General features: G+C 40.0%; 1 protein-coding gene across 7 annotated transcripts in view; it reads right to left on the minus strand.

Annotated features, from left to right (window-relative positions):
* ASCC1 (activating signal cointegrator 1 complex subunit 1) overlaps positions 1 to 27,965 on the minus strand; it is a 112,091-nt gene that overhangs the window by 59,531 nt on the left and 24,595 nt on the right. For all 7 annotated transcript variants that reach the window (XR_007145254.1, XR_007145251.1, XR_007145253.1 and 4 more), the window contains exon 6: positions 1,345 to 1,481. Coding sequence is in view for 3 of the 7 variants with exons in the window: in XM_047824735.1 (XP_047680691.1) it covers positions 1,345 to 1,481 (137 nt within the window). In the remaining 4 variants the exon portion in view is untranslated. The remainder of the gene's footprint in view (positions 1 to 1,344; positions 1,482 to 27,965) is intronic.

The raw sequence follows: 27,965 nt of genomic DNA on the forward strand, positions 1-27,965 counted from the left end.
GACAGCTCAGAGCCTGCAGCCTGTTTCAGATTCTGTGTCTCCCTCTCTCTCTGACCCTCCCCCGTTCATGCTCTGTCTCTCTCTGTCTCAAAAATAAATAAACGTTAAAAAAAAATTTTTTTTTAATTAAAAAAAAATAGTATGGGACCTGAATATTATAAGTGACCCAAAAAGCTCTTCAAGTTATTTAGTTTTCAAATTTCTCTTACTCTTCGTCAGTCTTAAGTAAAAGGAGTAAAGGGTAGGGAAGAGATGATTCTTTAAAATAAAGCTGTTAGGTCAGATGTACATGTAAATTAACATTTTATAGTAAAAAGAACTCTACCCCCAGAAGAGCAATGCCTTCCCCGAGCCAAAACAGACTGCTTGGAGAGTTTTTGGTATCCTTACCGACTCAAACAATACTACCTGTATTTAAAAAAGAAAATTAAAGTGCATTTCTGAAATACAATAAACACCTCAGTAGGGAATCATGTTATTTATGTAATGTTTGAGTTACTGTGGTAACAGAATAATGGCCCTCCAGAGATGCTCATGTCTTATTCTCTGGAATTTGTAAATACGCTACCTTACATGGCAGACAGACTTTTGCAGATGCGATCAAGGTTAAGGAGTTTTAGACGGGATGATTATCCTGGATTATCTGGGTGTGTTCAGTCAAATTCACGCGTCCTTAAAAGCAGTGAACCTGTCCCTACTACGGCCAGAGATAGAGAAGCAGTAACAGAAGGATCGGAGAGATGCAGTGCAGCTAGTGATGAAGATGATGAAGATGATGAAGACAGAGGATTTGGTCACTAGCCAAAGGATGGGAGCGACCTCTAGGAGATGGGCGTGAGGCGCAAGCAAATGAACTCCTCCCCTGAGCCCCCAGAAAGGAACACAGCCTCGCAGACACTTTGATTTTAACCCAGTGAAAGCCATGTCAGACATCTACCCCAAAAAACTTGAAGATAATAAATTTGCATGGTTCTAAGCACCAAGCTTGTAGTAATGTGTTCCACAGCACACACAAAAAATGAATACAGTAGTCTACCCTGTTCAACAGATAATGAAGAGAATTTCCTTTTGGAGAAAATAATGGGATGTCCTATTAAGAACAAAATTTGCCTACTGACCAAGTAAAATTTAAGGTAGAGTCTTTCCATAAAATTTTGTAAATACATGCTTTAAATCCATTTTAAGCTTTTCAGACAACGTTCCAATGGTAAGTGTTAACAACTGGGTGAGTCGACAAATCTTGCTGCCACGTGACTCAGCTCCCTAGTGCAAAAACAAGTCTGTGACACCAAAAAGAAGCCAGTACGAGGTGACCACCCTTCCCCATTCCTGTAGATTACTCACTCAATGAATTCCTCTTTACACTGCTGTAGCATCTCACACGTCTGCTGGATCTCTTGCTCACTCAAAAGTACCAACATTCCAATAGTTAGGTGAAGCTTTCTGGGATTCTGGAAAATGGTGCTATCAACCCCATGATCCTGTTTATCAAAGGGAGAAAAATAAGAAACTCAGCCCACATAAAAGTAAATGGCAGGAGGGGTGCCTGGGCAGCTCAGTAGGTTAAGCGTCCGACTTCGGCTCAGGTCATGATCTTGCAGCTCGTGGGTTCAAGCACCGCATCAGGCTCTGTGCTGACAGCTGGGAGCCTGAAGCCTGCTTTGGATTCTGTGTCGCTGGCTCTCTCTGCCCCTCCCCAGCTTGTGCTCTGTATCTCTCGCTCTCAAAAATAAATAAACATTAAAAAAAAAAAAAGTAAATTGCAGGAATACAATTTAGAGTCCAGAGATAAGCCCATGCATCTATGACCAACAGATTTTCAACCAGGTGCCAAGTCAATTTAATGGAGAAAGAAGAGCCTCATCAACAAATGGTGCTGGGACAACTCAATAACCACATGCAAACAAATGAAGTTGGACCCAAACCTCTACCATATACAAAAATTACATCAAAACGGATCAATGATCTAAATATAAAAGCTAAAATTATAAAACCCTTAGAAGAAAGAGTTTTCTTAGGGGAAAATCTTAATGACCTTGGACTTGGCAATGGATTGTTAGATATGACATCAATGGTATGGGCAACAAAAGAAAGAAATAGACAAATGAGACTTCACCTAAATTAAAAACCTTTGTGTATCAAAAGACACTATCAAGGAAGTAAAAAGACAACCTACAGAATGACAGAAATATTTGCAAACCATGTATCTGATGAGGGTGTGTATCTATAATATATAAAGAGCACAACTAAAAAAAAAACCCCAATTTTTAAAATAGAAAATTAACTTAAGTAGTCATTTTTCCAAAGAAGAAATACAAATGGCTAACAAGCACATAAAGATGGTAACTTCATGAGTCATTAGGGGAATGCAAATGAAAACCATAAGATACCATTTTATACCCAGTAGGCTGGCTATAATCAAAAAAGTAGAAAATAACAAATGCTGGCAAGGATGTATTTAATGGATACAGAATTTCCTCTTGGGGTGATGAAAATATTTCCGAATAATATGGAGCTGGTAGATGCACAACTCTGTAAACGCACTAAATGCCATTCAATCATTCACTTTAAAATGGCTAATTTTGTGTTATGTGAAATTCCCCTCAAAAAAAATTGTTTTGTAAAAAAGGAACCGACAGCCTGATATAATGGCATGCCCAGGAAAAACAGAATGCCATCTAAACGTAGGCTCTCAGAATATCTTTTGCTCCTTTATCAGCTTTGTTAGGCCCAAAGCAACCAGGCCTTTTATGGGATTCCCCAAAGAACAATATACTCTTTATAAAAAATGTTGCTTCTATCTTAGCAGACACTGTAGTATTTCCAGGTAAAATACTATGTGTTAAGAATAAATTCTCCCAAGCAAAGAGATGAGTGAAAAATGAATCTGGAGAAATATCTAGACGCTGGAGTTGCCACATCAAATATAGCTATCCTTTTGTGTCATTCATCATTCCCTGCACTTTATTTTTTTTTTTTAATTTTTTTTTTCAACGTTTATTTATTTTTGGGACAGAGAGAGACAGAGCATGAACGCGGGAGGGGCAGAGAGAGAGGGAGACACAGAATCGGAAACAGGCTCCAGGCTCTGAGCCATCAGCCCAGAGCCTGACGTGGGGCTCAAACTCACGGACCGCGAGATCGTGACCTGGCTGAAGTTGGACGCTTAACCAACTGCGCCACCCAGGCGCCCCTCCTTGCACTTTAAATAAAACATTTGTCTCTGGGTAGCAAAAATAGTAAGTATATCTTCCTTTAAAAAAAAATGACGTGAGGAGCACCTGGGTGGCTCAGTAGGTTCACTGTCCAACTCTTGATTTCAGCTCAGGTCACAATCTCAACAGTTCCTGAGTTTGAGCCCCACATCAGGCTTCAGGCTGACAGCACAGAACCTGCTTGGGATTCTCTCTCTTCCTCTCTGTCTCTGACCCTCCCCTGCTCATGCTCTCTCTTCCAAAACAAATGAACTTAAAGTGTAAAAGTCAGTGATATTTACTGTATTCACAATGTTATGCAACCATCGGCTCTCTCTACTTTCAAAACTTTTTTCACCCCATAAAAACATTCTATAATCATTAAAGAATCACTTCCCATTCTCCATCAGTCATCCCCTGATAACCTCTAATTTGCTTTCTGTCTCTTTTGATTTGCCTGTTCTGGATATAGCAAATAAAAGGAATCATATAATATATATGACTTTCATGCCTGGCTTCTTTCACTTAGCAAGTACTCAAAGCTCATCCAAGTCGTACCACGTATTGGTAGTTCATTCCTTTTTATGGCTGAATAATATTCCATTGTATATATAAAATAACTGGTTTATTCATTCATCCCTTGATGGCCGTTTGGGTTGTTTCCATCTTACAGATATTATAAATAATGCTGCTATAACATTCATGTACAAGTTTCTGTGCCACCATGTTTTCAATTCTTTTGGGTACATACCTAAGAGTGGAATTGGTGGGTCATGTGGTAATTCTATGCTTAATTTTTTGAGGAACCACCAAACTGATTTCTACAACAGCTGAGTCATTTTACATTCTTAGCATTACTGTACAACGGTACCTGTTTCTCTCCACCTTTGTCAACACTTACTACTTTCCTTTTAGGGGTGCCTGGGGTGGTTCAGTTGGTTAAGCATCTGACTCTTGATTTCCACTCAGGTCATGAGCTCACAATTGTGAGATCAAGCCCCACATTGGGCTCTGTGCTGGGCATGGAGCCTGCTTCAGATTCTCTCTCTCCCTCTGCCCTTCCCATGCTTGTGTGCGCGTGTGCACGTGCTCTCTCTCTCTCTCAAAAAAAAAAAAATTTTATTACAGCCATCCTGGTGGGTATGAGGTGGTATCTCACTGTAATTTTGATTTGTATTTCCTTGTTCACCTATGATGTTGATCGTCTTTTCATATCTTTGTTGGACATCTCTTCTGGAGAAATGTCTATGCAAATTCTTTGCCCATTTTCTGTCTTCTTATTGTTGAGTTATGGAATTCTTTATATATCCTGATACTAGTCCTATACCAGATCATGAATCCCTTTTGAAGGTAAGTAGGTCTCAAGTTTTATTACATTCATTCTGCAAATGAAGACAAGGAAAAGAGTTGAGAATCTTCTCCTCCAACAAGAGCAAAGCTATAATTCTATTTTTGAATTGCAAGTTCTGGGCCCATATTCTAATCCTTGGACAAATAAACCATCCCAAAGGCAGAGAAATGTATTTCTCAAACACAGCTTACATTCTTTCTTGGTTTGCCAAAGGCTGCCTAATTTTTGCCTTGGCAACAGGAGTTAATGGATTATTCATTTTGTAAGTGTTAATGGAGCTTGAGCTATTTTTATATCCGATGAAGAGTTTTGTGATTCTACACATCAACCCAAATTGCCTCATTTAATGAAAGTGATTTTAAGGAACAATCAGCTTTGAATGTGTCAAGGAAGGCAAAGTGCAGTATTGATTACCCCAGCTGCTCTAACCTTTGGCAGTACCTGTCATTTTAGAAAGGCATGCGAAGTGTTAAAAAGCCCCTCAAAAGATTCCAATATGCACAACTCCATCCCAAACTACAGTTGAGAATTGCTCCCTTAGCAATAAGAGCTAATATTTTTTTAGCCCTTACTCTCTTCCAGGCATTTCCTATGCACTTTACATAGACAAACACCCTATGAGGAAAGATGTATTATCCCCATTTTACAGATGAGGAAACTGAGACAAAGAAATAAAGTCACTTTCCCAAAGCAACACTGCTAGTAAGGGATGAAGCCAAAATTCAAACCCAAGCAGTCAGGCCTGCACTTTTTATGAATATTATATTGCCTCACTAGTAACAGCTACCCAGAAGAGGATGGGACAATATGATCATCACTCAAAGGCAAATCCTTACACATTTCAACAAAGCTCACACAATAAATGGATCTCATCATTAAACTAATAGCACAAATCCCATAATTCTCTGAAAATTGATATTAATATTTGCCTTTTCTTGATATGACACCATAAAAGCATGATCTATAAAAGAAAAAAAGGATGACTTGAACTTGATCAGAATCAAAAATTCATACTTCAAAAGACTCCATTAAGAAAATTAAAAGAGGGGAGCCTGGCTGGCTCAGTCGGTTGAGCGTCCGACTTCGGCTCAGGTCATGATCTCAGTTTGTGGGTTCAAGCCCCACATTGGGCTCCGTGCTCACAGCTCAGAGCCTGGACCCTGCTTCAGATTCTGTGTCTCCCTCTCTCTCTGCTCCTCCCCTGCTTGCACTGTCTCTCTCTCTCTTTCTCTCTCTCTCTCGCAAAAAAATGAATAAACATTAAAAAAAAAACTTAAAAAAAAAAAAAAGAATATTAAAAGACAAGGGGCACCTGGGTGGCTCAGTCAATTAAGTGTCTGATTCCTGGTTTTGGCTTAGGTCATGATCTCGCGGTTCATGGGTTCGAGGCCCACATCAGGCTCTGCGCTGACAGTGCAGAGCCCTTTCTCTCTGCCCTTTCCTTCTTGTGTTCTCTCTCAAAATAAATAAAAAATAAGAAAAAAATGAAAAGACAAGAAACAGAGAAAAATATCTTGGAGAAAAATATTTACAAATCATATATTTGATAAATATAAATATATTAAAAATTCTTAAAATTCCATAATAAAAAGATAAATAATCCCACTTAAAAATGAGCAAAGAATCTGAATAGACATTTCACCAAAGAAGATATACTAATGACTAAAAAACATGTGAAAAGATGTTCAGTATCATTAGTCATCATGGAAATAAATGCACATCAAAACCAAAATGAGGGGGCTTCTGGGTGGCTCAGTCAGTTAAGCATCCAACCTCGGCTCAGGTCATGATCTCATGGTTCATGAGTTCCAGCCCCACATTGGGCTCTGTGCTGATAACCCAGCGTCTGGAGTCTGCTTCAGATTCTGTGTCTCCCTCTCTCTCTGCCCCTCCCCTGCTCACGCTCTGTCTCTCTCTCTCTCTGAGAAATAAATAAACATTGAAAAAAAAAAAAAAAACAGACAATAGCAAGTGTTGGTAAGGACATGGGGAAACTGAACTGCTCACAGATTGCTGGGTTAAAGGGCCATGACATCTGCAATGCACTCTAAAGTAGTTCAAAAAGAAAGAAAAAAAAAAGAGAGAATGATAAAACTAAAATAGAGTAAAATATTAACTACGGGTGAAAATGAGTAAAGGGTAGTGTCCTTAGTCTTCCAACCTTTCTGTGAGTTTAAAATTATTAATATCCTATGGCTGCTGTAACAAATTACTACCAACTTGATAGTTTAAAACAGCACAAACTGGGGAACCTGGGTGGCTCAGTTGGTTAAGCGTCCGACTTCAGGTCAGGTCATGACCTCACCAGCTCGTCAGTTCAAGCCCCACCTTGGGCTCTGTGCTGACAGCTCAGAGCCAGGAGCCCACTTTGGATTCTGTGTCTCCCCCTCTCTCTGCTCCTCCCCCACTCATGCTCTGTCTCTCTCTATCTCCTTCAGAAATAAACAAATATTAAAAAAAATGTTTAAATAAACAAAATAACACAAATTTTTTATCTTACTACCTAGCAGAAGGAAGCTCTAGAACTTTTCTTTCCTTACCTTACTCTCTGAGAGCCTATCACTTCAGTCAACCTAAGTTTGCTTGCCAAGACAACACTGAATACTGGGGGGGCGGTGGGGGGGGGGGAACCACGGAGAACACAAAAGAGCAGGAAAAAGAACAGATGGAATACCTAAAGGCCACATAATATGAACTCTTTTGGAGAACTCTGAGTCATAAGCCTTCAGTCTTTAACCGTATGGGAGGTTATATAATGTATATGTAATCCTATTGGACAGTCTTTCAATAAATGAAGAAACTCCCGGAATTGTAGCAATGCCATCTATTGAAAAAACCTTTTCTCTTACTGAATTATCTAAATTTAATGTGGAATGAGAGGCCCCTGGGTGGCTCAGTTAGTGAAGCAGTCAGTTAAGTCTTGATTTTTGGCTCAGGTCATGATCTCACAGTTTGTGGGATTGAGCCCCACAGAGGGCTCTATGCTGACAGCACAGAGCCTGCTTGGGATTCTCTCTCTTCCTCTCTCTCTCTGCCCCTCCCCCAATGCACATGTTCCCTCTCTCTCAAGATAAATAAACTTTAAAAAATTAAATTAACGTGGAACCAATCTTCAAGGCAGTGACATAAACCTCTAGAGCCATTATTTTTCTTTGCTCAGAATACATCATATTCCCAGCCACAAGCATCTTCGCTGAAATGAACAAAGACCAACATCAAATTCTGTACTCCAGGGGTTTTAATTACACTGGGCCCTGCTCCAAGTTAACCATTACTGAGAGCTAGAACTATTTCATTCCATTAGGTTGGACAACCAAGCTGACGCCTGAAAATTCTAATGGTGGTGACTTTCCACCCAACAAGAATAAGCAAAGGGTGAAGTAACAGAATTCCCTAGGGCAGGTGTGCCTAGATTGAAGGGGAAAAAAAAGTGTTTCTTTTTTTTTTTTTTTTTTTTTTTTTTTTTTATTTATTTTTGGGACAGAGAGAGACAGAGCATGAACAGGGGAGGGGCAGAGAGAGAGGGAGACACAGAATCAGAAACAGGCTCCAGACTCCGAGCCATCAGCCCAGAGCCTGACGCGGGGCTCGAACTCACGGACCGCGAGATCGTGACCTGGCTGAAGTCGGACGCTTAACCGACTGCGCCACCCAGGCGCCCCAAAAAAAGTGTTTCTTATGGCTAAGCCATACCATAAGCCTCAGTTTCTTTATTTGTTAGATAAGGTCTCATCCAAGGAGAAAATGATGCACAAACTACCTCCACAGAAAGCATATGTGCAGTCCTAACCCACAGTTCAGAGTTCAAAATCACAGTCTTACTGAGCAGTCCCAGGTGCAAGACCTTAACCCTCTCATTCAAACTGCAACTCCAAGATCTACCATTAGCAATCACCACACCATCACAGGCCCTTCATTGATTGCATTTTTAATCCAGCACCTGGGCTCCACTGGGGCAGAAATGCTGGCAATGCTATCAGCATGAACAAGTAATAAAGAATAGTGAAATCTAAAAATGTCAAGCTTGGGGAAAAGGCCAGTAGAGAGAAGTATGGATTAGATCACCATGGAGCATTCACTCTCTCTGCTTCCTTAAAGCCCTAGGTAGAACTCAATCATCCTCTCCACACAGATGGGATATAATCAGGTGCAGCTGGCAGAGCCGTCAGCAAGCAGAAGAGAAGCCTCTGGGCCGTTACATGTGAGTTAAGAAAAGAACACCTATGAATCTAACCCAAACCTGTACCACCCAGAAGCACTTGCCTTGACAGTACATGCTGAGAGCCAGAGACATGAACAAACAAACAAACAAATCCTCAATTAAATTCACATATATCATTTTCTAGGAGCTCCAGGCATAACAAAGGTTTGTGCTTTAGCTAAGGCCTTTAACCCAGAATACAGAGTCTAGGGTCCTAACTCCAACTCTGTTATAAACCAGCTGTAATTAGGCAAGCCATTTAACTTCTGACCTCGGTCTCCTCCTCTGTAACATAAAGGAGATGCCTCATTTACCTCTACGTCAAAGGTATTAAGAATTTTTTACGTGCTCCCACAAAACCTATAATTAAGTACAAAATAGGATTTGTGAGGGATCCACCGATTCACTTCTTGATATTCCATGCAAAGAAAAAGAGGAAATAAACATGGAAGCCTTCCCTGTGCTCATTATATTTTCTTTCTTTTTTTTAATGGCCAAATCCCATAAAATCACTTCTGGGCAGGTGACATAAATCTCATTCACATCAGAAAGTTATTCAAACAAGGCAGACTGGTGAAAAGAACATTAATTAGACTTTGCAACCACACAGGCCTACGTCCAAATTCTAATTCTGCCACCTATCAGCAGTGTGACTCAATCATTCTGAAACCCAACTTCATTATCTACAAAAAAGACAACATTTTCCTCTCAAAGTTGTTCTCAGGATTAAAAGAAATCTGGTACATAGCAGTATGGAATAAATACAGACTCCCCCTTCTTCCTGCTTCTTATGTGACCATGTACCACTCTAAACAAATGCCATCTTTGCTCTCTTTTACAAAGCACCATCAAGAGCTAAATTAGGCTCTGTTAAGTCATTTCTATGTAAGAATGTTCACAAACGCTGACTTTGAGAGTCTCTATATGTTATTAATATCTTCAGTATTAATATCTTCAGATACTAAAGTATCTTCAGTTGAATAAGTTTCAGAAAAGAGTTTGAATTCTTGTGGCTTATAAATTGTGTCCAGATGTAATTACAGGAAAAGTGGAAATTCTTAAAAACAAAGGACAGGGGTGCCTGGGTGGCTCAGTCAGTTAAGCATACGATCTTGATTTCAGCACGGGTCATAATCTTGTGGGTTCATGAGTTCGAGCCCCACATGGGGCTTCTCACACTGACAGTATGGAGCCTGCTTGGGATTCTCTCTTTCTCCCTCTCTCTCTGCCCCTCTTGTGCTCTCTCTCTCTCTCTCTCTCAAATAAACTTAAAAAGCAAAACAGGGGCGCCTGGGCGGCTCAGTCGGTTAAGCATCTGACTTCGGCTCAGGTCATGATCTCATGGTCTGTGAGTTCGAGCCCCGCGTCAGGCTCTGTGCTGACAGCTCAGAGCCTGGACCCTGCCTCAGATTCTGTGTCTCCCTCTCTCTCTGACCCTCCCCCATTCATGCTCTGTCTCTCTCTGTCTCAAAAATAAATAAACATTAAAAAGAATTTAAAAAAAAAAAAAGCAAAACAAAGGACAAATATTGAAACAGCAGATTTTACACTGACCAGAAAAAAAAGAATGCACTAAATACTCTTCCCCATTAAAAAGGAGCAAAGAGCATCTCCCCTTCACTGAAGAATGGATCCCTTTTGTCTTTGACGAGCACAATGAAGAGTCAAACCTACTTTTCTTAAAGCTTAACTATTCCTCCATAAGTAAGGTGTAAGCACTAATTAACAATCCATCTGCCAACCTATATTTATTCCCAAAGAAAGACACCGATCACTCACACATTAGTAATGGATTAACAGTACACCACCTCTTCAAGGCAGACCCTTTGCTTCTTCCTGATGCCATGCTTTCCTTCATCTCCCATACTGTCATCCGTGGTATTATTACAAAAAGAGCTAACATTTATACAGTACTAGCTAGGTGCCATGCTCTGCATATAGCTTAAACACCTTAATTTATTGACTTATTTACTCTTCATATCAACAGTAAGATAGGTACTATTGTTATCCCCACTTTAGAGAAGACTTCTGAAACATTTCTTGAATACGTCCCCTCCTGAATACACCAGCGATCTAGTCTCTTTTTTTCCAACAGACTACATCAACAGATTCTGACTGCTAGCTGCCTTTGGTACCCCACTCCTTAACTCTCAATCCATTCTCCACACTGTCTTCAGAATTATTTTTCTACAATGCTAAGTTAATCACATGATCCCTACTTAAATTCTTTACTAGTTCCTGACTATAAGATATACCTCAAATCCTTAACCCCCACAAGATCTTTTACCACCTGTATACCATTTACCTTTCCACTCTTCCCTACCCTACCCACTTTCTAGATTCCAATCTTAAAAAACTCCTCACTCTCCCCAGAAAACAGCAGACTAGAATGCTGCCATACCTTGCAAGTGCCATTTCCTCTGTCCAGAATGCTCATCCCCCATTTGCCAACCTGGCATAAACTTTTGCTCTTCCTTCAAGACTCTGCCTCCCTCATTAAACCTTTTCCATCCACTGGAGAACCTCTTCCGTGGGTACCCACTGCAGTCCCTTCTAATGGCACCTCACAGTGTTATAACTATTTCCATAAGAACGCTATTTTTGCTGCCAGAGTATGGCATCTGTAGGAGTAGAGTCCATTGTTAGTACATAATACATAGCCTGGCAAATCGCAGACATTTAATAAATAGTGAATGAATTCGTAAACAAAAAACATTTACTTGTTCATAACAACTGTTGCCATCCAAATGGTGTAATATATGAATCTTGTAAACATTTCTTACTTTCCTACCCCACAGGAGGACTCAGGAATTTACAAGTTTTCTTACTACCAAGGACGATTATTCCATCTCCATCCTAAATTAGTTCATAAGATAATTACAAATCCCACAACTCTCCTTATATATGAAGAATCCTAAATTATATACCAAAGCTTTTACATATAAATTTTCTTCAGAGGAATAACACGAAACAGAAAAATAATCCCAATTGGGGGAGGGGAGACCCAGAACCATTAGTCATTTCTGCCCAGTGTCAGCCTTCACACTACAATGTGAGCAGAATTATGTAGTTTCTGGAGCTATAACCTATTCAGGTTCTCCAGGCAGCCTGAGAAATCCCCTGTTGCTATAAGCCCTCAGAATGTTCCACCAAACACAGTTTTGAATTACTGTTTTTCATTACTGATGTGCTTTCTACCGGACCCTGCTGTGAGATAAAATGGAATTATAGCAGCATTACCAGCTATAGAATGACTGAGAGATATACAAGGTTTTAATATACTTCTTGAACTCATAGTGAGACATCTTTGAATCTTAATGCAAGAGAGGAAAGAGTAAAAAAATAAGGCACAGTTTATCTGCAGATCACACAAATGAAAAATACCTTGTTGATGTCTGTGAGCAGCTAAATCCTACATTAAATACTCAGGCTCAGAGAGTTGAAGCACAGGGATGATCATGATAATGTCTGTAGTGAAATAACATTTCTTATAAATTGATCAGCACAAAAGAAGGTGATTTCAGAAAACGCTCTTCTAAAAGGTAAGTTCAGTTTCCTTGGAGAGTCAAGGGTAAGGTCAAGGACGAGCATGCTACCAAATAAAGAGAAAAGAGGCCAAGTATTTGAAAGGGAGAAGAGTTCAAGGAAGGGTGAGGGAAGGATAGGATGAGACCTGGGAGTAGAAAGGTCATCTGCTGTATCTAAAATGTGACCTTCACAACAATGTTTAAAAATGAAAACTGGGGGGCCTGGGTGGCTCAATTGGTTAAGCATCTGACTCTTGGTTTCAGCTCAGGTCATGATCTCACAGTTTGTGAGCTCAAGCCGTGTTGGGCTCTGGGCTGACAGTGTGGAGCTTGCTTGGGATTCTCTCTCCCTCTCTCTCTGCCCCTCCCCTGCTCGCAGGCTCTCTCTCAAAAATAAATAAGTAAACATTTTTTAAAAATGAAAATTAATATCTGTGGTAGGCAGAATTCTAAGAATGGCCTTCAATGACTCTCAGCCTCATATAACCCCCTCTCCTCCTCTGACTGGGGGGTGGAACTTGTGGATGTGATGAGACATCATTGCTATAATTATACTATGTTACATGGCACAGCTGACCTTAAGATAGGGAGATTATCCCAATGCACCTGACCTATACACATGAGCTCCTTAAAAAGGCAGAGGGTTCTCTGATGACAAAAGTCAGAGATTTGAAACACAAGAGGAATTTAATAGAAGCTAGTCAAGGAAATGGGGCCTTCAGGCCTACAGCCACAGAGAAGTGAATTCTGCCAATAACCTGAACACATTTGGAAACAGAGTCTTACCCAGGGCCTCCAAATAAAAGACCAGTTTGGGGGGTCATCTGGATGGCTCAGGTGGTTAAGCATCCAACTACTGATTTTGGCTCAGGTCATGATCTCATGGTTCATGAGATTGAGCCACACATCAGGCTCTGTGCTGACAGTGCAGAGCCTGCTTGGGATTCTCTTTCTCCCTCTCTCTCTGCCCTTCCCCCACTTGTGATCTCTCGTTCTCTTAAAATAAATAAACTTATGGGGTGCCTGGGTGGCTCAGTCGGTTAAGTGCCTGACTCTTGATTTCAGCTCAGATCATGATCTCACAGTTCGTGAGTTTGAGCCCCATATTGGGCTCTGTGCTGAATCCTGCTTGGGATTCTCTGTCTCTCCCTCACTCTCTGCCCCTCCCCTGCTCACTCTCTCTCTCTCTCTCTCTCAAAATAAATAAATAAACATAAAAAAAAAAAAAGACCAGTTTGGCCAACACTTTGATCTCAGCCATGTAAGACCCTAAGCAGGAAACCCACTGAACCCACCAGGTCATCTGATCTACAGAACTACTACAGGACTGTGAGATGACAGATAGGTATGTTTTAAGCTGCCAAGATTGACGTAATTTACTATGCAGCAACAGAAACTAATACACTAAATAGGGTACAAATATAAACTAATAAACTCATAGTTCATAGTACATTTCACCCCCCCCCCCCCACCCAGAGATCCCAAAAGGACTTGATATATTTGACATAGGCTACACAGGAGGATAAATTCACCTTTTAAAAAAAATATTAATATTTGATAATAATGTTAATAAATTACTTTAAAAAGATCCTTCCATCCTGATTCAGGATGAAAGATGGACATCCCTAATGAACAAAAGTTCTTCTTTTTTAAACAATTAGGGAATAAGAGGGGCACCTGAGTGGCTCAGTTGGTTGAGCATCTGACTTCAGCTCAGGTCATAATCTTGTAGTTCACGAGTTTGAGTCCCACATCGGGCTCACTGTTGTCAGCATAAAGCTCGCTTGGGATCCTCTGTCCCCTTCTCTCTGTCCCTGTCCTGCTTGCACTCTCTCTCTCTCCCGAAAAAATAATAAATAAACATTAAAAAAATTCACTTACAAAACCAAAACAATTAGGGAACAAGAGATGATTTGAAGTTGAAAAACCCAAGCACAACTAGGAAGGCTTTGCTCTTCTTTTTCTAAATCCTCAAATACTATGTATATTACTATCCAATTTTAGTAAAGGCTGGTCTCATTGAAATACTTGCTCAGGGCACCTGGCTGGCTTAGTCAATGGCGTGTGACACTCTTAAATCTCAGTGTTGCCAGTTCAAGCCCCACGTTGGATGCAGAGATTACTTAAAAATAAAATCTTAAAAAAATAAAAATAAAAAAAAACACTCACTGAAAGACTGGTAAAACTGGTTAACAGACAAGCAGTCATCAAATATCTTCAATTTCTTTATTTTTTCAATATATTTTTTATATTTTATAAGTAATCTCTATGCCTAATGTGGGACTCAAACTCCCGACCCTGAGATCGAGAGTAACACGTTCCACCAACTGAGCCAGCCAATTTCAATTTCAACACCACTCACATAATTCCCTGCAGTGACTCCCGGAACTAACCTCCTGTATTTGTTATATTGCACTGTATGAATTAGAGTAGTGACTAGGTCGCACACAACCCTGTATCATTCACTCTACTTTAGGATGGTAGCACCCACTAACTGCAATATCTTGGGCAAGTTACCCTCCCTAAATTTCCATTTCTTCATCAGTTAAATGGAATACTAATACCTATCACACAGGGATAGACTGCAGATTAAACAAAATAAACACAGGAACACTATCCAGCACACTGCAAGAGCTCAACAATTACTTGTTATTTTATATGTTACTCAATGTTGAATAAGTGAATAAAAATAGTGGTAAACCCAGCCCTATTTATAATACTACAAATTATTAGAAGCATTGTTCATAATAGCCCCAAAGTGGAAACCACCCAAATGTTCAAGTGATGAATACAGGAACAAAATGTGGTATATACCCATACAATGGACTATTTTTCAGCCACAGAAAAAATGAAGTAGTGCTACATGATAAACCATGGATAAACCTTGGAAACTTTATAAGTGAAAGATGTCAGACACAGAAAGCTACGTACCATATGATTTCATTTACATGAAATATTCAAAATAGACAAATCCATGGTGAAAGTAAATGAGTGGTTGTCAGAGTTTGGGAGGAGGAGGCAATGGGGAGTAACAGCTTAATGGATAGGGATTTCTTTGGGGGGGCAATGGAAATATTATGGAATTAAGACAGTGGCGATGGTAGCACAATGTAGTGAATATATCACTGAACTGTGCACTTTAAAAATGGGAATTTTATGTTACATGAATATCTCAATTTCAAAATATATGAGAATATCTCCTTTAGCCCACGGAAAATTAACTCCCATAGCACTTGTCCTTCTGCCATCAATAACTATAAAAACGAGATAAAATATATAAAACAAATGTTTCTAGACATTAGATTAACAGATGGTCCTGAACGGTGACACCTACGTTAGGAGAAAAAAGCAAACTGGACCCCATCCTGGCTTTTTGAGTGGAGACAATTTCCAGACAGTGGCACAGAGTGGGAAACCCAGAGTCCAGTGATCCCAATGAGTTGAAGAGACAAAAAGTGGAATTCAGGAAATGAATGCCAAGGCAAATAAAATTTGAAGGGCCAAGTGTGAAAGAGGAGGAAGCTAAGTTTAAAAAAGATGGAAAGGGGGCGCCTGGGTGGCTCAGTCGGTTGAGCGTCCGACTTCAGCTCAGGTCACAATCTCACGGTCCGTGAGTTCGAGCCCCGCGTCAGGCTCTGGGCTGATGGCTCAGAGCCTGGAGCCTGCTTCCGATTCTGTGTCTCCCTCTGTCTCTGCCCCTCCCCCATTCATGCTCTGTCTCTCTCTATCCCCAAAATAAATAAACATTAAAAAAAAAAATTAAAAAAAAAAAAAAGATGGGAAGGGGGGAGCTCAAGAGATCTGCATAAAGTCTCTTTGAGACTCTGGCTGAACAAAAATCTGCACATGCAGAGGGTGAAATCCACAAGACAAGAACAGAAGCTGTAAGCCAAACAATACCCAAAGCTCAAAGAGCAGGTAAACACTCAAGTTCTCACCAGCCAGAGGGGACAGACCATTCTTGAATACACAGAGCATTAAACAAAGATACCAGAAAGGATACACCTAAGTACGTAGTGAGGCTAAATTAGCCCTAGAGTAAAGAATACTCTATTCTGTCCTTAAGGGGCTTAAAAACCAGCTTTGGGAGTACCTGGGTGGCTCAGTTGGTTAAGCGTCCGACTTCGCTCAGGTCATGATCTCGCAGTTTGTGGGTTTGAGCCCTGCGTCAGGCTCTGTGCTGACAGCTCAGAGCCTGGACCTGCTTCGGATTCTGTGTCTCCCTCTCTCTCTGCCCCTCCCCTACTTGTGCTCTCTTTCTCATTCAAAAATGAATAAAACATTAAAAAAAATTTTAAATAATAATAATAATAATAATAATAATAATAATAAGGTTTGGAATGATTATGCTGATCCACAAATAACTGTCTTCCTGAACAAAATTTTAAGACTCTCTAAAGAGAAAAAAAGTTGCTCTTAATGAAGTAAATTCACAATGTTCAGCATCCAATAAAAAATTACCATACATGCAAGCAGAAAAATGTGACCCATAAGTATGTAAAAAATCAGTCCACAGAAATAGATCTAGAATGCTATCATACTAATGGTATTGGTGGACAATGAGTTTAAAATAGCTATTATAAATATGCTCAATAGTTCAAGGAAAACCTAAAGATACTGAGAAAAGGGTGTTTTAAAAAAAGAAACAGGGGGCAACTGGGTGACTCAGTCGGTTAAGCATCCGACTTCGGCTCAGGTCATGATCTCACGGTTTATGAGTTCGAGCCCCGTGTCAGGCTCTGTGCCGACAGCTCAGAGCCTGGAGCCTGCTTCAGATTCTGTGTCTCCCTCTCTCTCTGCCCCTCCCCTGCTCATGCTCTGTCTCTGTCTCAAAAATAAATAAAACATTAAACAAATTAAAAAAAAAAAGAAACAGAACTTCAACAGGTAAAAAATAAGAGCAAAAATGAAAATTCCATTGAATGGGATTAATAACAGATTAGAAACTTGAAAAAAAAATCAGTGAACTTGAAGACATAACTACAGGAACTATCCAAACTAAAGCAAAGAGAGAGAGGGGAAAAAAAAAAAAGTATGGAAGCAAAATGAACAGAACTTCAGTAACCTGTGCACCAGTATCAACTGATCTAATATATATGTAATCAGAGTTCCAGAAGGAGAAGTGGAAGAGGAAAAGAAATAATAATGCCTGAAAATTATCCAAACATGGAGCAACATCAGCACAACAGCATCTAATAAAATCCAAGCCCTCATTCCTACATGAAAATACCAAATAAACAACAACAGACAGACCAATGTAGCTTTGGGAAAACTCTAGAAACTAATTATAAAGCAGCAACAACCAAGCAAATGCCTAACCCTACCCAAGAGAAAGCTGTACTCAAAATGGTAGGAAATTTCAAGTTTTCTCTCCACCCTTTGCCAGACTCCTTCCTCAGGGGAGCACAACAGGTCGGAGGAAGCCACTCAATTTCCACTCGTTCATGAGGGCTGAAGGAAGAGTGAAAGTAGCCTGCAGTGTTCTGGCTTGTTAGGTGGCTGTCTGAAGAACTGGTTTCTGTCCTGCCTGACTTGGAGTGCTGCTGGGAACAGTGGCATAGTCTGGACAACATGCTGGAGGCCATAAGTAATGCTGAATTCTGCCTATGAAGCAAGAGAGCTGCAGGAGAAAGCAGACCTACAGGTATCTGGGGGCAAGAGATTATAGGCAAAGGAATACAACAGAACTACAAAAGGCTCCAAAAAAAAAAAAAAAAAAAAAAGCAGTGGTGAAATCTTAAAGAAATTAAGGCACTTAACAGCAGCCATGTATATGGCTTGGCACACACACAGGCCAAGGAAGACACATCCCCAGAAAAGATTTGAGAGGACTCCGAAACAAATCTGAGACAATTTAAGCAGCAAAATAATTAAGCACAATAGTAAATTATAAGCACTTGGAAAAAACTGAAATTCATGAAACCATACTAATAATAGATAAATTTAAAAGTAAAGAGAGAAGGAAGGTGTCCACTTGTATGAGAATGTAGAAAGCTGAATACCAAATGCAGAGTAAGTACTAGAGTTAGAAAATTACCATTTTGAAATCATCATGGTCAAGACCGGATCAAGTAAAAATCATCAATGGCTGCTAAGTCCAGGGGAAATGTTGATGAGGAGAAGAGAATCTGCATGACCTTAGAATATCTCCCTACAGACTTATTAGTTGTAAGGGAGATACAATATAATTATTATACTTAGGAGAAATCGGGCAAATCTTGACTGGATATAACATGACTTATGAAAAACAGATGAACATTTATGCCCCCGATGTGATATTTTTATAAGAATACAATATCACCTATGCAATACTCTGATTGAGAAAGTATAGGGGCATGCCTGGGTGGCTCAGCCAGTTGGGCGTCTGACTTAGGCTCAGGTCATGATCTTGCAATCAATGAGTTTGAGCCCCACATCAGGCTCTGTGCTGATAGCTCAGAGCCTGGAGTCTGTTCCAGATTCTGTCTCCCTCTCTCTCTGTCCCTCCCCCACTGATGCTGTCTCTCTCTCTGTCTCTCTCTCTCTAAAATAAACCTTTAAAAAAAAAAGTATAACATCAAGCTAACTATGAGGAAACACAGGACAAATGCAAAAAGAATGCTGTTTTTAAAGCTTATTTTTCTTTATTTGAGAGAGAAAGTGCAAGCACACGCAAGTACAAGAGAGGGGAAGAGGGACAGAGAGAAAATCCTAAGCAGGCTCCATGCTCAGGGTGGAGCCTGAGGCAGGGCTTGATCCCACAACCCCGGGATCAAGACCTGAGCCGAGGGGCGCCTGGGTGGCTCAGTCAGTTAAGCAACTGACTTCGACTCAGGTCATGATCTCATGGTTCGTGGGTTCGAGCCCCACGTAGGGCTCTGTGCTGACAGCTCAGAGCCTGGAGCCTGCATCGGATTCCGTGTCTCCCTCTCTCTCTGTTCCTCCCTTGCTCATTCTCTGTCTCTCAAAAATAAATAAACGTTAAAAAAATTAAAAAAAAAAAAAAAAGACCTGAGCCGAAATCAAGAGACGGACACTCAACCAACCGAGTTACCTAGGTGCCCCAAGAATGCTCTGTTTTTAAAATATTTTTTTTAATGTTTATTTATTTTTGAGACAGAGAGAGACAGAGCATGAATGGGGGAGGGGCAGAGAGAGAGGGAGACACAGAATCGGAAGCAGGCTCCAGGCTCTGAGCCGTCAGCCCAGAGCCCGACACGGGGCTCGAACTCACGAACCGTGAGATCGTGACCTAAGCTGAAGTCGGACGCTCAACCGACTGAGCCACCCAGGCGCCCCAAGAATGCTCTGTTTTTAAAAGAATGTTGGAAAGGACTGTATTCTTCAAACATGTCAATAACATAAAAGTCAGAAAGGCTATGAAATGCTCCAGCTAAAAGAGGTTAGAAAAGGCCCTTCACCCCTGAGGCTGAAGGAAGGCAGCTCTTCAGAGCCAGCAGGGAGTTATACAGAACATCAGTTCTCTCTCCCAGAGAGCACCTGCTGCACGAGGGATAAAAGAGGCAAAAAAAGACAAATAGTAGTCAAGGGAAGAAATGCAACTATTAGGGTAAGGCCAGAGAGCAAAAGGAACAATGAGAACGAAGGTTACTTTGCAAGGTTGGGGAGAGGAACATATTGGCCAAGTAGATGGCGGGCGAGACTCTTGGAGATCTATGCACAACTGAAGCCAGTTTTCCAGTGTCTTAACCCTGAATGCTACAGCAACAAAGAATGATCTTTAAGTCTCAACCCAGAAACAGGACTAGAAACTCGGTGGAATTGGCATTACTGACTTTCCCAGTACACAAAACTAAACCATAACTTGAAGACCTTCCCTAAGAGGAGTGGTCACGGTATCTGTATCCCAGATTGGAGGAACAGGGAAGGCCCAGGGAACTTCAACAAACAAATCAAGGCACACGTGGAAGAAGGTCCAAACACTCTACCACTACAAGCAAGGAGAAGCTTTGTAGAGGACTGACCAGTGGGATAGAGCGGCCAAAACGCAACAACAGAGTGCACGCAACATACATCAAAAACACTTCCTAAAGTGACAACCCTGGACAGTGTATGACCCTCTTTTTAATAGAGTAGTACTCACAGGTGCAGGACACATAACAAGCTATTAAAACACGCAAAAGACAGAAACTTAGCCAAAATGACAAAATAGAAGCATTCTCCCCAAAAGAAAATTCAGGAAAAATTACAGCCAGAGAATTGCTCAAAACAGAACAGAGGTTAAACATAAAAACTAAATGCAATTCCTGACCTTACCCTGGAACTTGTATTGGAAAGTTTATAAAGGATCGATCATATTAGAGCATATGAGTATTTGTTATACTATTTCTTTTCCCAATTTTTATAAATTTTAAATTATTTCCAATTAAAAATAAAAAAGCAACTAAACATCTTACACATAGAGGAACAAAGAATTTTAAAAGATTTCTTATCAGAATCTACATAAGCCAGAAGACTATGGAATAATGTCTTTATGGTGCTGAGAAAAAAAAACTATCAACTTATTCCTATAGCCAGTAAAAATTATCTTTCAAAAAAGAGGACCTAAATAATTTTTCAGACAAATAACAGCTGAGAGAAAGTGTTTCCAGAAGACTTGAACTATAAGAAATCTTACAGGAAGTTGTTTATATAGAGAAGAAAATTAATGACGAGACAAAGTCAGAAGGAAAGAAAGAGATGATGTATTGTAAGGTTCCTCACTATACATAAAGTAGTGTAATATTATCTGGAGGTGATGAATTAAGGACGTACATTGTATACCTTAGAGCATTTGCTTAAAAAATGAACAGGTATAGCTAATAAGCCAATAGAGTTGATAAAATAAAAAATTTTAAACACCTGGGGTGCCTGGCTGGCTCAGTCAAAAGAAGCGTGCAACTCTTGATCTCAGGGCCATGGGTTTGAGCCCCAAGTTGGGTGTAGAGACTGTTAAAAAACAAACTTTAAAAGAAAAAAAGTAGCTGTTTAAAAATAAAATAGGGGTGCCTGGATGGCTCAGTCAGTTAAGTGTCCGACTTCATCTCAGGCCGCAATCTCATGGCTTGTGAGTCTAAGTCCCGCACTGGGCTCTGTGCTGACAGCTAAGAGCCTGGAGTCGACTTCAAATTCTGTGTCTCCCTTTCTCTCTGCTCCTCCCCTACTCGTACTCTGTCTCTTTAAAATGAATGCTAAAAAAAAAATTTTAATAAAATAAAATTTTTAAATACCCTCAATTCAAAAATTGTAGGAAAAACTTGACCAATGAAAAGACAGGATAAAAAATTGCAAAATGGTAGATCTAAAGCCATCCATATCTATAATTACATTAAAAGTAAATGGTCTAGGGACACCTGGGTGACTTAGTCGGTTAAGCATCCAACTTTTGGTTTCAGCTTAGGTCACGATCTCACAGTTTGTGAAAATGAGCCCTGTACTGGGCTCTGCGCTGACAGCACGGGGTCTGCTTGGGAATCTCTCTCTGCTCCTCCCTACCACCCCCCCCCCGCCCCTGTCTCTGCCCCTCCCCTGTCCACACACTCTCTCTCTCAAAATAAATAAATATTTATTTAAAAGAATGTCCCCTCTCACATTTTCTATTCAGCACAATACTGGAGGTCCCAGCAATGTAATAAGTAAAAGAAGTAATAGACACGTAGATTAAAATGGAAGAAGTAGGGGTGCCTGGGTGGTGCAATTGGTTAAGCATCCGACTCTTGATCTCGGCTCAGGTCATGATCTCACAGGTTTGTGAGTTCACGCCCCACATTGGACTGTGTGCTGATGGTGCAGAGCCTGCTTGGGACTGTGTCTCTCCTTCTCTCTGCCGCCCAACCCCCCCACCCCGTACACATGCCCTCTCTCTCCAAGTAAACTTAAAAAATTTTTTTTTAATTTTTTTAAAAATGGAAGAAGTAAAACTATCTTTATTCACAGATGGTATGATTATATACATAGAAAATTCTTTTTTTACATTTTTAAAAATGTTTATTTCTGAGAGAGCGAGCAAGTGAGCATGAGCAGCGGAGGGGCAGAGACAGAAAGAGAGACACAGAATCCAAAGCGGACTCCAGGCTCTGAGCTGTCAGCACAGAGCCTGATGCGGAGCTCGAACTCATGAACTGTGAGATCATGACCTGAGCCGAAGTCAGATGCTCAACCGAGACACCTGGGCGCCCCTATACATAGAAAATTTTAAGGAAACAACAAAGTAATTTGGTGTGAACTGAACTGTGTCCCCCTAAAATTCACATTGTTGAAGTCCTAATTCCCAGTAACTCATAATGTGACTATACTTGTAACTACGGCCTTTAAAAAGGTAATTAAGGTAAAAAGAGGTCATACAGGTATGCCCTAACCCAATATGATGGTGTTCTTGTAAAAAGAGGAGACTAGGGCACAAACACACAGTGAAGACCATGTGAAAACATCAAAAGAAAACAGCCATCTACAAGCCAAGTAGAGAAGAAGCCTTATAAGAAACCAGCCCTGGGGTACCTGGTTGGCTCAGTCTCTAAAGTGTCTGACTTTGGATCAAGTCATGATCTGTTGGTTTGTGAGGTCGAGCTCCGCATCTCTTTCTCTCTCTCCCAAAATAAATAATAAGTAAACTTTAGGGAAAAAAAACAGAAGAAGAAGAAAAAACCAGCCTTTTTAATACCTTGATCTCAGACCCAGTTTCCACTGTGAAAAAATAAATTTGTATTGTGTAAGCTATCCAGTGTGTGGTATTTTGTAAGAGAAGCCCTAGCAAACTAATACACAATTACAAGAATTGATAGATGAATTTAGCAAGGTCACAGGATACATACACAGTTTAACATACAAAAATCAGCTGTATTTCTTTTTCTTTTAACTGTTTATTTATTTTTGAGAGACAGTATGCCAGCAGGAAGAGGTAAAGAAAGAGGGGGACAGAGGATCTGAAACAGCCTCTGCCCTGACAGCAGCGAACCGATGTGGGGCTTGAATTCATAAACCATGAGATCGTGACCTGAACTACAGTGTGCCCCTCAACTGTATTTCTATACAGTAATAATACACAAGTGCAACCGAAATTAAAAGATACCATTTCCAATAGCATCACAAAATATGGAAAACTTAGGACAATTTTAATACAAGTAGCATAAAATTGGGAAACAAAATTAAAAAGCAGTTTTGTTTATAGTAGCATCAAAAACATAAACACTAGGAATAAAATTTAATAAGATGTATGTGCAACCTGTACAATGAAAACTATAAAATATTACTAAGAGAAACTGAAGAAGACCTAAACAATAAATATATACTATGTTTACTGAATAAAAGATTCAATACTATTAAAATATTAATTCTCCCCAAAATGATCTATAGACTCAACACAATTCCAGTCAAAATCCCAGCAGGCATTTTTATACCAATCAACAAGATGATTCTAAAACTTATATGAAAATCAAGGGGCATCTGGCTGGCTCAGTCAGTAGGGCATGCAACTCTTGATCTTGGGGTTGCGAGTTCGAGCTTCACAATGGGGGTAGAGATTACTCAAAAAATTAAAATTTAATTTAAAAAATAGTAAAATCTGTATGGAAATCCAAGTATTATAAATGGAAAAAAAATCTTTAAAAAGAACAAAATTGGATAAGTTACCTTATCTAATTAGAAGACTTATAAAGCTATAGTAATCAAGACTGTATAACATTGGTGCAAAGATACACATGTAGATAAATACACAGAATAGAGTCCAGAAACAGACGCAAACACAAAAGATCATTTGATTTTCAACAAAGGTAGCAAGGCCATTCAATGGGAAAAGGATGGTATTTTCAACAAATGTCCCTTGAACTAGACATCTATATGGGAAAAATGAACCTGAATCCTTATCTCCCACCACACACAAAAATTAACTTCAAATGAATTACTGACCTAAACATTAAAGTTAAAACATACAACATAGTTTTACAGTTTGTAGTTTACAAAAGAAAACTTTGACATCTTAAAAAGGCAGAGATTTTTCAGAAGCAACACAAAAAGTACAGACCATAAAAAAAAATTGGATTCCATCAAATTAAAAATTTCTGCTCTTTACAGGGCACCTGGGTGGCTCAGTTGGTTGAGCATCCGGCTTCGGCTCAGGTCATGATCTCACGGTTTGTGGGTTCGAGCCCCGCGTCAGGCTCTGTGCCGACAGCTCAGAGACTGGGGCCTGTTTTGGATTCTGTGTGTGTGTCTCTCTCTCTCTCTGCTCCTCCCCTGCTCGTGCTCTGTCTCTCTCTCTCTCAAAAATAAATAAACATTTAAAAAAATTATAAAAAAAAAAAAGAAAAAGAAAAAAATTTTTCTTTTAAAGTCTATTTTTATTTATTTAAAAAGTTTTTTTTAATACTTTATTTATTTTTGAGAGAGAGACAGGAGTGCGAGTGGGGGAGGGGCAAAGAGAGAGGAAGACACAGAATCAGAAGCAGGCTCCAGGCTCTGAGCTGTCAGCACAGAGCCCGACATGGGGCACGAGCCCACGAACAATGAGACCATAACCTGAGCCAAAGTTGGACCATAATGCCGGAGCCACCCAGGCACCCCTCTGTATCTTGTTTTTGATGGTTGTCACACTGCAGTATGTGTGTGTCAAAACTGGGACATTACACTATAAGTAAATTATAACTCAATAAAGTTGATATCTAACATAGAAATTGATATCTAACATAGAAATTGATATCTAACATAGGAAAAAAACTATCAAAAAATTAAACTTTATGTTCCTTTAGCCCACATATTCTACTTCTTAAGAATTTACCCCAAAATGTATTCCAAAGAAATCATGAGCCAAGAACATAAAGATGCATGTACAAAAATGTTCATTATAGCATTATTTAATAGAAATAATTTCCTTTAATGTTCCATTAAAGGAGGACTGCTTAAATAAGTTGGGGTACATTCATAAAATACTTTATGGTAATTGAAAACACTAATTAGATTTATATGTATTTACCTGGAACATCCTGTTAAATCAAAAGGTGGGTACAAAACAGTGAATACTGGGGTACTTGGGTGGCTCAGTTGGGTGAGTGTCTGGCTCTTGATCTCAGCTCAGGTCATGATCTCATGGTTCATGAGACTGAACCATGCATTGGGCAGTGCAGAGCCTGCTTGGGATTCTCTCTCTCTGCCCTACCCATTCACTCGCTCTTGTTCTCTCTCAAAATAAACAAACGTTAAAAAAACACACACACACACAGCAAGTATGACAAATGTTAATAAGCAAGTATAATAAATTTTATTTTAATATGTATATAATTGTATATATACATATGTATATATATATATACATGTATATAATGTATATAATGTATATAATACATATGTAAATTCAAAAAATTTATGTGCCAACTTTATACCAAGAGGTATCATCTTTTTCCTAAAAATAAGAGAATGTTGGGGCGCCTGGGTGGCGCAGTCAGTTAAGCGTCCGACTTCAGCCAGGTCACGATCTCGCGGTCTGGGAGTCTGGGAGTTCGAGCCCCGCATCGGGCTCTGGGCTGATGGCTCAGAGCCTGGAGCCTTTTTCCAATCCTGTGTCTCCCTCTCTCTCTGCCCCTCCCCCGTTCATGCTCTGTCTCTCTCTGTCCCAAAAATAAATAAACGTTGGAAAAAAAAAAAATTTTTTTTTAAAAATAAGAGAATGTTGAGCCCATTCTTATTTTGGAGCTAAGACATGATCAGAGATATCAAATGAGTTTCAGAGGAACCAAAACAAGACTGAACGCCAGTCTTTCATGAAACTTCGGTCTCAATGAATAGGTATGTGCTCTTCAAAGCTACCAGAAAGGGGTGGGGTGGGGGGGCACCTGCCTGGCTCAGTAGGTAAAACACCCAACTCCTGATCTCAGGGTTTTAAGTTCCAGCCCCACGCTGGGTGCAGAGATTACTTAAAAATAAAATCTGGAAAAAAAAACCAAAACAGGGGCGCCTGGGTGGCGCAGTCGGTTAAGCGTCCGACTTCAGCCAGGTCACGATCTCGCGGTCCGTGAGTTCGAGCCCCGCGTCGGGCTCTGGGCTGATGGCTCAGAGCCTGGAGCCTGTTTCCGATTCTGTGTCTCCCTCTCTCTCTGCCCCTCCCCCGTTCATGCTCTGTCTGTCTCTGTCCCAAAAATAAATAAACGTTGAAAAAAAAAAAAAAAAAAAAAACCAAAACAACCTACTGGAAGGAAACTCATCTAAGTTAGGGTAGTAAGTGCAGATCACTACTAGAAAATGCCTATAGGCTCTTACAGCCATCAGCCTGTTGTTCTAACATCAGAATGAAAACCACTAAAAATTTCATATAATAGGTAGATAATGGTCACTTACTACTTATTTACTCTTTTATGCTGTACTTACTCCCCTGCTGTTATCAGAACCTGATTTAAAAGCAGGAAGAAAGCAATGTCACTATGGAGTCTCCCTGAAAGCAGGAAGAAAGTACTCTGACCTGATTAAGGCCAGCATGACATCCACAGTGGCCAATCCTATTCTAGTTGAATTAAAGCAATCATTCTCCAATATTTGTTCCCTGTCAGCCCATGGCAGGAACCACAAGGAAAGGGAGAAAGTGTACACACACACACAGACAAAAAGGCTTACTTATTACAAGCTGCTTATTGCACACCAAACATTTGTAACTTTTCAAAACAATATAAATCACTGAGCTTCAATAAGTTGGTATTTATAAGGTAAAATAATTTCAAAACTTACCAGCCCACACTGAAACTTCAGTGTTCCTGATCTCCTACCCCACCCTCCAACGAGAATGAAATCATCTTGCTATGAAATGCTAAGGGGAAAAAAAGACATTCTGACAGCTTACTAATTTTATATGCACACTATATACATATATATATATATGTGTATATATATATATAGTACATACATATATATACTGCATACATATATAGTATTTAATTTATAAATGTGCCCTTGTTCAAGCACATAAATGCCAGTTAATCACTTAAAAATGGGTTATATAATTCCACACTGTCTACTTATATTTTCCAGTCTGAATCTACTCACCTTTCTAGCCTCCTTAAAAAAAATTTTTTAGGGGTGCCTGGGAGGATCAGTTAAGTGTCTGACTTAGGCTCAGGTCACGATCTCGCAGTTCATGGGTTTGAGCCCCACGTTGGGCTCTGTGCTGACAACTCAGAGCCTGGATCTGAAACTCAGAGCCTGGAGCCTCCTTTGGATTCTGTGTGTGTGTGTCTTCTCTCTGCCCCTCCCCCACTCGTGCTCTGTCCCTCTCCCTCTCTCTCAAAAATAAACATTAAAGGTGGCGCAGTCGGTTAAGCGTCCGACTTCAGCCAGGTCACGATCTCACGGTCCGTGAGTTCGAGCCCCGCGTCGGGCTCTGGGCTGATGGCTCAGAGCCTGGAGCCTGTTTCCGATTCTGTGTCTCCCTCTCTCTCTGCCCCTACCCCGTTCATGCTGTCTCTTTCTGTCCCAAAAATAAATAAACGTTGAAAAAAAAATTAAAAAATAAATTAAAAAATAAACATTAAAAACATTAAAAGCAAAATATTTTTAATGCTTATTTATTTTGGAGAGAGAGAGAAAGAGACAGAGACAGAGTGCAAGCAGGAGAGTTACAGAGAGGGAAACAGAATCTGAAGCAGGCTCCAGGCTCAGAGCAGAGCCTGACGTGGGGCTTGAACTTATGAACAGCAAGATCATGACCTGAGCAGAAGTTGGATACCTAACCAACT

The sequence above is a fragment of the Prionailurus viverrinus genome, chromosome D2 (assembly GCF_022837055.1).
Source record: "Prionailurus viverrinus isolate Anna chromosome D2, UM_Priviv_1.0, whole genome shotgun sequence".
Classification (NCBI taxonomy): domain Eukaryota; kingdom Metazoa; phylum Chordata; class Mammalia; order Carnivora; family Felidae; genus Prionailurus; species Prionailurus viverrinus.